Raw genomic sequence first — 12,050 nt, forward strand, 5'->3', positions numbered from 1 at the left:
AGAAGTGTATTACAGAGTTCAGGTGAAGAACATTTGAGGTTGATAGTTGGAATTTTACTGTAACAAAGTGGCTTAGAGTAAGACAGAAATATTTTCTTCAATTTTCAACAAGATTAGAGTCATTCATGTCACATATTCCCTTTTACAATATATAGTCTGTGATGGAGTTTTGTCAGAAAACTGCAAGAACTTGCAAAAAAGTGTCTCCCTGAGCTTGTGTTTTTAATAATGATTACTAATTAAATGCTGGGTTAAATGCAGTAGGTCAGGTTAGATGAATTTTTATTCAGAAGAGTTTTGGCTTTGTATCCTCTGTCCTGTGTATATTTTTGTTGCCTTCTTTTTCCTTCTTTTTTTCTTTTTTCCTATTTTTTGCTCTTTTCTATGTTTTTTCCAACAAGATAAGTAACTAACAACCTCTTTGTTGCCAGGTCTTAGTGCAGTTGTATGGAGTTATATTCACAAATTCCCAGACTTAGACATATTCTTGCTGTGTGTTTTCTTTCTGGAATGAGTATAATAACAAAGCTTGTTTAGCTTTTGCTGATTTTAACAGCAGGCAGAAGAAAGCTCTTCTTAGTATTTTTGCATTAACGGTCCATTCTTAATAGCCTTGTGTTCTCTACAAGACTAAAAATAGTGTTCAGAGTTAGCATCCTTCTGGATTGTATTTGTAGAATTGAATAAATGGTTGATATTACCAGTTGGTAACACATGATACCAGCATTAAAATGCTGGCGTATGTTAGCTATAACCCCGTTTTGTGAGTGATGCTTTAATTGAGTATTCATATACTTTTTTCTGTTAAAATCTTTTACCACCTTTGATTCAATGCAAGATATTTTTTTTAGCCTTTTCCTTACCCATTTTAAAAATAATAGAATAGAATCATAGAATTGTCTAGGTTGGAAGGAATCTTTAAGATCACCTAGTCACCTTTATCACCTTGATAAAAAACCAAGATTAAATCTTGTCACTGAGTATTATGTTAACCTGTCTTTTAAAAAAACACCTCCAGGGATGGTGCCTCAACCACTTCCCTGGGCAACCCATCCCAATGCTTAATAACGCTTTCAGTATAAAATCTTTTCATAATATCCATCCTAAACCTCCCCTGGTGCAACTTGAGGCCATTTCCTCTTGTCCTATCACCTGTGATTTGGGAGAAGAGACCGACCCCCACCTCTCTACACCCCCCCTTCAGGGAGCTATAGAGAGCGATAAGGTCTCCCCTCAGCCTTCTCTTCTCCAGGCTGAACAACCCCAGCTCCCTCAGCCTCTCCTCATAAGACTTACTCTCCAGACCCTGAAATGCAGCCTATGGCAGTAAGGCTTAAATATTCCTGAGGCCTGAAGGTGCTGTCACCCTTTAAACAGCATGAAAACACAGAAATTACCTGAAGGCTCTGCCCAAGCCTCCTGCCAGCTGGTTTGGCCAGTCCCGCTGCTGTTTGCAGTTCAACTATGAGTTCAGCAAAAAGGGGAAGCCTTATTGCCGGCAGGATACAGAGACAAAAAAAGATTTCACAGACAAACCAGACATAGATAAATCCGTTTTCAAATTGTTCAGAATACTTGAGGAATACCTCTTGCCACTCACCTTTCCCTCTGGCAGTTGTGCAGGTTTGTACAACCTGAAAGTGACAGCTTTTTCCTTCAGGTGTAGTTAGTGCGCGTATAGAAAATGAAGGGTAGAGTTTACTAAAGTCTGCTCATTTGCAGTTGCTGTTCACGTTAAAGAGAGGAGTGATGCACCTGAACGCCAGTTGAGTGACAGTGTTTGGCAGCAGCAGTGAAGGTGTGAGTTTAGGAGGTTTCATAAGGCAAAGGGTCTCAGCATTTGGTGTGAGGTGTGGTCTTCACAGAGGGGAGATGTCTCTGGTCGAGTGGCTGGGCAGTGCAGGATCTAACCACTAAGCGAGCACTGCCTCAGCAGTATCAGTGCTGTCTTCTTGCCTTTTCTAAATATGACTGAAAACCCAAAACCCGACTATTTGTCTTTTAAGAAGTCAGTGCCACACAAGGAGTCAGGTGGCCATATTAATTATTGCCTGTTTCAGCAGAACCTTCTTGCAGCTTTGACTGTTAGTTTTGATCATTTGATGCAATACACTGCTGTATGCAATACGGCACTCCTCAGCTGACTGCGGTTGGGACAAATTAATGGAATCAGGTGTGTGTGTGCACACTGTACTGTAGCTTGTAACTCAGCTGAAGTATGGACTCACAAAATAGCCAGTGGGAAATACCGGGTTTGGGCTAGTTTTCTCCAGAGAGGTGATTCTGCCACTTTACTCTGCTCTGGTGAGACCTCACCTGGAGTACTGCGTGCAGGTCTGGAGCCCTCAATATAGGGAGGATGTGGACCTGATGGAGCAGGTCCAGAGGAGGGCTACTAAAATGATCAGGGGTTGGAGCACCTCTGCTATTGTAGGCTGAGGGACAGGCTGAGGGAGCTGGGGTTGTTCAGCCTGGAAAAGAGGAGGCTCTGGGGAGACCTAATAGCAGCCTTCCGGTACCTGAGGGGGCTTACAGGAAGGCTGGGGAGAGCCTGTTTACAAAGGCCTGCAGTGACAGGATGAGGGGAAATGGCTTCAAGCTGGAGGGGAGCAGATTTAGATTGGAGATTAGGAGAAAGTTCTTTACTGTGAAGGTGGTGGAGCACTGGAACAGGTTGCCCAGGGAGGTGGTTGAGGCCCCATCCCTGGAGATGTTCAAGGTGAGGCTCAACAAGGCCCTGGGCAACCTGGTCTAGTTGGGAGTGTCCCTGCTGACTGCGGGGGGGTTGGACTAGATGACCTTTGGAGGTCCCTTCTGGCCATTCTATGATTCCATTGATTTGATTAGTTTCCAAGAGGCGGCAAACTAATGTGGCACATGGATATTCATTTTCAGTTTCTTAGACGTTGGCTTTTTTTCTGTCTGTATGGTTGTGGATCTTTTGTTGAATCTGTAAAGCTGCTGTTCATACGTCAGCAAATTTTAGCCGAATGAGCAACGCTAGTCAAACCGTGCTAGATCAAACCTCCAAACAAGGTGTTTTGGCGTGTGGAGACGTTTTACGACCAGGGTCAGGTTAGAATCCCGTCTGCAGGGCTGAGCTGCACATCAGCATGTGATTCCCCTATAACCCCTTGTAACTGTGGAGCCCTGAAGAGCTTAATCAGAGCTGATGGTTTCCAACCTGCTAGATACTGTGCAGACATACAGTCACTCTTTTGGTCTCAGAGCAACACCCCGTCCTTCCCCTTAATTTTCTTTCGGGTTCTATTAAATCATAACTTCTTTGATTCCAAATAGAGTTTGCATACTTAAGGCAGCTGGATGGGATGGGATGGGGTGAGATAGCAAGCTAAATAAACAGAACAAACGTGAGCACAGACTTGAGAGGAACCCTCATTTTGTATCTCTTCCAGTTTATTTCTAGATTTTTTTCATGTGGAGGCACTGTGCAGTTTTCCCCTTCCTAGAGCAATTTCTGATGATATATCCAACCTTATTGCTGTGGTTTTTCATGCTACCACAGGGATGGAGCTCTAGCTCCTGAATCTTAGCACAGTGGTGCCACTGTTTCTGCTTTCTCTTGCAACATGTACTAAAAGGTCATAGGTTAAAATAAATTTAAAATATGTTCAAGGGAAAATTCACAACGTGTACTTGATTGTCAGAGTTTGGGGATTTTTTTTCCCTTTTCTTAGTGCTGAGGCATATTAGAGATTTTTATGGGTTTGAGTGTGATCCAGCATTGATACTGTAGCTCTGGAGCAGAGCCAGCAGGGAGGCTTACAGAATATCAAGTTTTATACCATCTTATGTAATGTTTATGCGAGTGGGATCTGACATATTGAAATTCAATTTATTGAAATTATTGAAATTATATTCATACTGCCCTGCTGCCAGTGGGGCTGAAATAGCTATGTTTTGTGCTTTTACACTAGAAGTCTAAATTGTGCAGCCATAGCCGTGCAAGTAAGTAAGGGAAAGGGCCTGAGTTTTTAAAAATAATGAAAATTTATTAGCGTTTGCATTGCTGGTTGGGGAACCTTCCTTTAGACAGAGTTTTACTTTATTTTCAGAAAAGGCAGTATCTATTTCTCTCATTAATCCTTTCATTGCAAAACTCATGTTACAACAATGCATAGAAACCACTCTACATGAGTTATGTCTTTTTGATTTTATCAGTCTAATTCAATCAGTGTGGATACATTTACATCTGTATAAAGCTACTCTGTACAATACAGATTTTTCCTGTCTAAGAGACAGAAAGAAAAACATGTTTACTCTGAGGTCAGTCTCTTGCCATGTGAGAGGTTGGTGGTACCAATACCACCATGTTGGGGGAAAGATGCATGAGAGAAGCCACTTCCCTAGCCAAAGTAGTACTTGCAGTAAAAAAAAATAATTAAAAATCTGTGTCAAGACCAAACTAAAGTGAATATAAATGTAGCGTTTTTTAAGTGTATTTGCTACTTGAAGCTGTTTCATGTCAAAGGAAAAATAATTTCTGTTTACACTCACAGTTATGGTCAGAGAACTGCAGAGAAAGTCCCATGTCAGAGTAATTCTTGCTTAGCCATAAAGCATGTGGTAGTAAACTGTTCTTTTTTGTTCACTGTGGACAGAACAAGAATGAATGAGTCTAAACGGCAAAAAAAACCCCCAGAAATAGGCTAGACAGCAGAGAAGCCTTTCTTGCTGGGAGGGGTAGTTAAGCACTAGATGGATGTGGTAGGTCCATCATTAAGGATTTTTAAGGCAGGTCAAACAAGTAGTTTTCATGAATGGTTTGAGAAAACTTAATCCTGCCCTGAGTAAGGAGAGGAAAATGGGTAATCTATTCTCCTCCAGCCCCATTTCCTCTGATTTTTTTAGTAACAATTTTGATGCTACTTAATGATTATTATAAGTAGCTGTTCTGTCCCTGTGTATTTTACTGATGTATTCCTATAACGGATTTGTTTTGCTCTGGCAGCACATGCAGCAAGGAAATCACGATAACAGAATTTGTTAATGTGGGAAGAAAAATATGCCCTTACTTAGGAAAGCATTCAAATTCTGAAGGGCAGTTCTGACATCTTCTTTTACTTTTGTTTTTCTGTATACAAGATTCTCAGGTGTTTGTGACACATCTGTTTTTAACATCATTGCCTAACATGTTTGGAAAATGCTGAAAAAATATTCCAGCTTTTTTTTTTCTTTCTTTCTAAAAATCCATTATAGGATTCAACTTTTCAATTAATAGGATTATACAGTAAAAAAATATTTAGACAATACTACAGTTGAAGTAGACTGAAGAATTCTTACATGTACTTTATTTGTGCTTCAGAAATTTGGCAATTTAAGAAGCCTACCCTATCTGTTGTTTTTAAGCTCATCACAGTATCTAAAATCAATTTAGCAAGAAGATACTTAGCCAGTGCTTTGAAGCATCCGTACATAAATATTGCCATGTCATTCTGTTGGTTGGGATTATGTTACTTACTGAATGATTACTACTCATTTTTTGCCAGTATAATCAATAAAAGTGACACTGAGAAATCTGATCTTCCTTCTCTGCAGACCAGCTTTGGGTGGTCTCCTTACATCATCTTTTCGGCAGCACCAGGAGTCCTTGGCAGCAGAAAGAGAAAGACGACGTCAGGAGAGAGAAGAAAGATTGCAAAGGATAGAACGTGAAGAAAGAAACAAATTCAAGTAGGAACCAAATTTGCTCTCCTCTGTTGCTTTAATATGTGATGGATCTGTAAATCATTGAGACATTCAATTGCAAAATAATTGAATTGGTGAATAGTTTGTGTGTCTCTATATACCTTTCTCAATCTAAATATCTTAGAACTGGTCTGTTAAACACACAATTTTGGCATTTAGTAAATCAGCAATTTTTTTAAAAACAACTATGTATTTGCCAGTTATACTGACAAATATATACTGACAGGTATCTGCAGAGGCCAGGTTTTATTAGCTAATTTACTTCTTATTGAAGTATAATCTCTAGTGAGGCATAGAGTTTGAAGATGAAACAGTGGGAGGAGGGGACAGCACTGACACATCTTTTTGCTTTTATGTTCTGCAAAGTAAAACTGTTTTGAGATCTCAAGATGTATGGGAGTATTTCTAAACTGGACTTTTTCCTGCTTTGCTGAACACGTGTCTCTTCCTCCTGGAAGCAGCAACTGACAGAAAACAATTATCAAAACTATTGCTCAAACCATGGCCAGACAAAGGCCCCAGCTGAATATAGGACTCTCCGTTTCCACATCTGAGCCCATGTGGTGTGCTGAGGGATCCCAGGATGTGCTACCTGAGAATAGTAAGAGGCAATCCTCTCCCCCTGTTAAATCCATGCCTGGAAATCCCAGCACAGGCATTAGCAAAGACTGCAGTGGGTTTAGGACAGATAAGGTGCCTGTACCTGAAGTGGTTTGCCTACTGTCTGAAGAGTGTATGCTAAGAAACAAGTTTGTGTCCTCATGAATAGGTGTGAAAAGTAAACATATTTTTAGTAGTTAGAAGACATAATGTCATAACCTAAAGAATGGTAGGATAAATGTTTCATAGCCCTAGATTTGATATTTATGGAAATGATGGCACTGGGATTCATGTGAGCTTGTTTATTAGTATGCAGGATTGTTTTCACTTTAATCATCTCTTTAGTAAGAAGTGGAAATGGTCTGTGTCATATTGAATTTTGAAAGAGGGGTCACTTAGTAGTGGTTGTTTGGCTGGTTGGTTGAGGGACATATTCTCCTGGCTCCAGAAGATAGCTAGTTTAGAAGAAAATGAGAGGCGGAGAGAAGGTAGAAGAGCACCATAATAGGATCTTTGGCAGCCAACAGCTGCCCAAGTTCTCCTGAAACAGAAACAATCAGGTCTTAGTCTTCAAGCCTCTTCCAAAACCCCTCCCTCTAAGTGGTATCATCAGGCTGCAGCAGGCTGCCACGGACAGCCAACATGATCTTTCAGAGTGGAAACTCCCAGACCAAAAAAGCCACCAGGACACTTGGCAGCTTGACCTGTTTGAATAACAGATCTGCACATTTCACTAGAGGTTGGCTACAGTACTTGTTCTGTCACTAAAAGAGCTTCATTAATGTCAGAAAACCAATAATTTTTTTTTTAAATCACAGAATCACCATGGTTGGAAGGGACCTCTGAGATCATCAAGTCCAACCTTAAAAAAACAACCAACCAAACAAACAAACAAAAACAACAACAAACCAAAAAACTCAACACCCCACCACATCACACCCACACACAAACCAACAATCTTGGGCACTAGAGCATGCCCTGAAGAGCCATGTCTACACATTTCTTGAATACCTTCAGGGATGGTGACTCCACCACCTCCCTGGGCAGGCTTTTCAAGTGCCTGACCATCCTCTCAGTAAAGTAATTCTTCCTAATATCTAATCTAAACCTCCCCTGCCGCAACTTCAGACCATTTCCTCTGGTCGTGTCATAGTTCCCTTGGGAGAAGAGGCCATTCCCTTGGGAGAAGAGGCCATCTTCATCCCATTACTCCAGAGTCAGAAACTGGTTAACTAAACGTCGTGATTGTGTTGCGTATTTTTCAATGCCCAGTGTTTTCATCTTCTAAATTTGAGCTCCCTGGTCACCCATAAGTTATAACTTGCATTTGAGTAGAGGGTCTCCAAAGCCACCAAACTTCACAGACAGACAGCATCCCACAGTTGATTAAACAGTCTGGCAGGAGGAGGACAAAGCCACAGCAAACAGTCATGGACGGTTTCGTAAGAGTTCTTGGGATTACATTATCGTATCATCAGTCTGGCTAGAAACCCAGTCTCTGAAGATGTATTTTTGATTAAAAATAGCACTTGCAATTCACAGCCTCTAAACTCGTGAGCAGTACTGGATTTACCATCATGACTCATTTGTTATCTCATTCTTTCCAACCGTGCCTCGAGAACAATCCACTAGGTTCTGGCAGTATTATTGACAAATTGAGGATAATTTAAAGGAGAGCATCACCAGTTGTGAAATAGCTTGGTTTTAGGAGAAATGTTAAAAAGCTTCATAAGCTGTTGCTAGCAGAAGGAATGCTTTAGATAATGAACATTTTTCTCAGTAGAAGGATTTTTGTACCCGTTGCAATATAGAAAAATATACAAGGGTTATTCTTCAGCTGTAGGGAGGGTGAAAGGTATCAGAGGGGGAAAAGTAATGTTAAAATTTTTCTGCTGAAAAATTGCTAGATTTTATTTTTTTTCCCCTTGGAGTTATTCCCATAGCTATTGTAATTCCAAAAAATACTCTGAAAATATAATAAAAGTATAACCAGTTCAGGGATTCAAAGGTTGTGGAGATAGCCTGAGACAGTAATGTGTGTTTCATGTTAATTAAGTTTTGAAGAGCACTTGATAGCAGATATTTGATACCTGTTAGTATAGTAGATGATAAGCAATTTATTTGATGACCCAATATAAAGAGAAAAAATGTTTTATTCATAAATGGAGTAGTTCTGAAAATCTTTTTGATACTCACAGGTTACACTATAGAAGAATCTAACAGATAAGGTGAAAGTCTCATCAATTTTGTATATCAGATTCAACAAAATATTAACAATTTATTGTAAGGAACTATCTTGCTGTGATAATGAGTCAGGCTGGATGTTCAGTGGGTTTTGCTGTGCTCCAAGTTAAATTTGCATCCACATTTGTGGATGTGACGGGCCTGCCTGAAATCAGTGCCCAGGCATCCAGCAAAGTTGATTTGGCAAAAGCTAAGTCAACTTGAGGGACAGCTGAGATAGAGGGAGATTTGTATCTAAAACTCAGGGTGAAAAATAAAGAAGCGAAAGGTTGCTACCTGTCTGATGATCCTGCATGCACCTTGTAAGAACAAAGAATTGTCCTACTCAGTAATTGGAGTCCACTGTCCTGCTTCCAACCATCGCAACTAAAACACACTGAGGAAAGGTATATTAGAAGGAGGGCCAATATGGTACGCTCCCTGCCTTGGTCTAGCCTGCTGGGTGCCACAGTCACTATTTCGGGGCATTCTAGATGGAGCAAATGAGGAATGGTTTAATAGCCACTAATGTGCCTGTCCCTTATGGATGAGTCCAGTTCATTGTATCTGATTTCAGATATCAGGTTTCAAAACGTGCTTCAAGTTCTTAACTTTGTGGGGTTTTTTTGTAATTACATGTTATGACCTTCTAAACTATGTATTTGATGTACTCATACATGTGGTGTATGCATGGGTAAGTGTGGACACACTTTTCAGCCTTTTTAACAGAAACAAATAATTTTTTATGAGAACAGCCATTATTGTCTCTGATCAGCTTGTTTGTAGTGCTCTTGGTTTCTACCACTGTACTTCTGTTGTCTACCTTATTCTTCTGGTTTCCTTTGCAATTTACTACAATTCTCTTTTTAGCCGCGATTATTTAGACAAAAGAGAAGAACTAAGACAAGCAAGAGAAGAAAGGTTTGTATATAATGCACCCATCCTTCCCTTTGGTTGTTTGCACTTCCTATATTCTTTGCTGTGGAGCTGTCATGTATTTACATTTTTAACTCTGCATGCACAGAATGCTTTTATTCCAAAGGACTTCTATAAGAAAGCGATTGTTTCATTAAAGAGGAGAATGAAGTCCAGCTGTAAGCACAGCAATAAATGAAGAGCACTGGGGCTGGAATGCATAAGAATGATTGATGATCTATCTTTTATCTATTTGTGTGGGAAATAAGCCTACGCCATTTGCCTCAGAACTTTGCCCAAATTGACTATAGTTATGAATTGAATAAGCCTGTCTTTCTCACCCAGTGGGTCCCAAGCTTTCTGGAGGGTCAGAAAAGGCAACTGAGGATAAAGGAAATTGGGGTCACAAGCATTGCAAAACTGCAGTCACAGGCTGATGCAAATGGTTCTGACCCTCTCTCAGCATATTTTTATATTTCAGGGCCAAGTTTTCTTTGCTGGTCTCTCTAAACATCAGCAATTACAAAGCTTAGCAGTATTTATCATTGCAGCATTGTTTTAGTTTTAAGTAAGTAGCATATTTAAAGGGACTGAGGTTTGGTTTTTTTTTTTTTTCCTTTTTAAAATTCAATTAAGTAAGTTTAGCAATTCCGGGCTAGGCTGAGAGCTATGTGCTTATGAAAGCACATTTTTCAAGGAATACTCGATTAAGGACCTTTGCCTTTCAGTAGCTTCATCTCTACCTCCACTAGTAACTACACCTTGGAGGGAGCTCTTAGTTTTACCTGGAAAGTATGCATGTTACTGAACAAATAGTAGATGAAAAATCATCCAGATTGTCTCAGCTCTGCTTTTATGATCCTCCAGAGATTACTCTCTGGAGATACTTTTGAATTGTCAAGAATTGGAATTATATTATCAAAGTATGAGAGCAGCTATCTCAGAAATCACTGTGTTGCTATGCTTCAGTTTGGGGTTTGCTTTTCTTTTTTTCACCAAATCATCATACCGGAGGCAGTTTGTTCCTGCAGACTGAATTCTGATCTGTTGTGGCTGAAGTAGCTAATACTAAAAAATGATTTTGACATCTCTAAGAGTAAGAAAAAGTGGATAGACTTTCCTTTGACCTTCCAGCCAAACCAATTACAAATATCTTAAAGCATTTTCTGAAATGAAACGTGTCTGAGCACATAAGCATCATATACTGATCTTAGCTGAGTAAAACCTTTTACAGCAAGCATGCTCGTCAGTAAGATTTTAAATAAATTAGAAGTGAGCTCTCCAGCACTTTCAAGTTGTAAGGGAACATGCCAAGTAAACTGGAGTGTATTTGAGAAGCAGGGCATCACTGCTGTGTAATCTGAAACAATTTCACTGGTCATTAGGAATGTGTCTTTATCCTTAGGGCTCTTTTGAATTGAAATGTTAAACTATCAGTTCTTCCTCATAAAGAGGAAAGACATATGTTTGCTTTGACAGCACATAAATATTAGGAAACACTTCTGCAAGTGAAGTCTCACATCAGTAGTCTGTTATGTTTGCCTTCCATAACTTTTCTTTTTTAAAAAAACACCTTTGCACAAATGAAATTTTATTTCCTATAGCAAGTGGAATGTTGACTTTTTTTAACAGAATTAAAGAAGTGTAAGAAAATGATAGAATCATAGAATGGTTTGGGTTGGAAGGTACGTTAAAGACCATCGTGTTCCAACCCCCCTGCCATGGGCAGGGACACCTCCCACTAGACCAGGTTGCTCAAAGCCCCATCCAGCCTGGCCTTGAACACTTCCAGGGATGGAGCAACCACAGCTTCTCTGGGCAACCAGTTCCAGTGCCTCACCACCCTCACAGTAAAGAATTTCTTCCTAATATCTGATCTAAATCTCCCTTCTTTCATTTTAAAACCACGTAAACTATACTTCATTTTCTGTCTTCCCACAGCCAATCTCTCACCTCCAGGCTCCCCTATTTCTGTGTCACTAAATTCTTAACTTTTAATTATCCAAGAGGCTAAAATTCTCGTTAAAATCTGGATTGTATTTTTCCTCCGTATCAGTTTTGAAAAGTAGGAGGTGATAATACTGAGGCTCTGTTAAAAGCACTGCTTTGTCTAAATAGTGTCAAAGCTTTGGAGCATTCTGTGCACTATCGGGTCACCCTGGAGCTCCAGAAAACAGGCACACACTTTTCCAATGGCTCTGGGGTGGCCTCAATATAATAGAGAAATGTTCCTGCAGTTTCAAGCGGTCTGAGTGTAACACAGCACGATTCATTTTACATGTTCTTGCTGTTTGATTATTTCAGGCCTTTTTTTTACTTTGCTTGGTTGAGTATTTTCCAGTGGTAGTTCAAAAATAACCCAACAAAGGTGAGCTCTGAAGCCTTCTCTCATGTGATTTATAGCTCAAATGCTCTCCACCTGATGGCTTTGCTGGTACATAAACATTTTAAGTCACCCTCACGGCATTGCTCAGAGACCTAGAGAATTCACAATAATTTTTATCTAGTTGAAGATGATAGGTGGAATGTAATGTTCATGAGGCATACAAAATAGACAGCCCAAAATTTTTTGCCTCTTTGTCTAACCCTTTGGCTGCAAGTTT

The 12,050-nt window shown here is 39.9% G+C and overlaps 1 protein-coding gene across 1 annotated transcript in view; it reads left to right on the top strand.

The window, feature by feature from the left end:
• Nucleotides 1-12,050, top strand: part of FHOD3 (formin homology 2 domain containing 3) — a 371,022-nt gene that overhangs the window by 279,786 nt on the left and 79,186 nt on the right. Inside the window, exons 17-18 of the mRNA XM_014938430.1 lie at nucleotides 5,560-5,694; nucleotides 9,403-9,453. Of these exons, the coding sequence (XP_014793916.1) occupies nucleotides 5,560-5,694; nucleotides 9,403-9,453 (186 nt within the window). The remainder of the gene's footprint in view (nucleotides 1-5,559; nucleotides 5,695-9,402; nucleotides 9,454-12,050) is intronic.

Source organism: Calidris pugnax, unplaced genomic scaffold, assembly GCF_001431845.1.
Source record: "Calidris pugnax isolate Ruff unplaced genomic scaffold, ASM143184v1 scaffold13, whole genome shotgun sequence".
In the NCBI taxonomy this organism is placed as follows: Eukaryota; Metazoa; Chordata; class Aves; order Charadriiformes; family Scolopacidae; genus Calidris; species Calidris pugnax.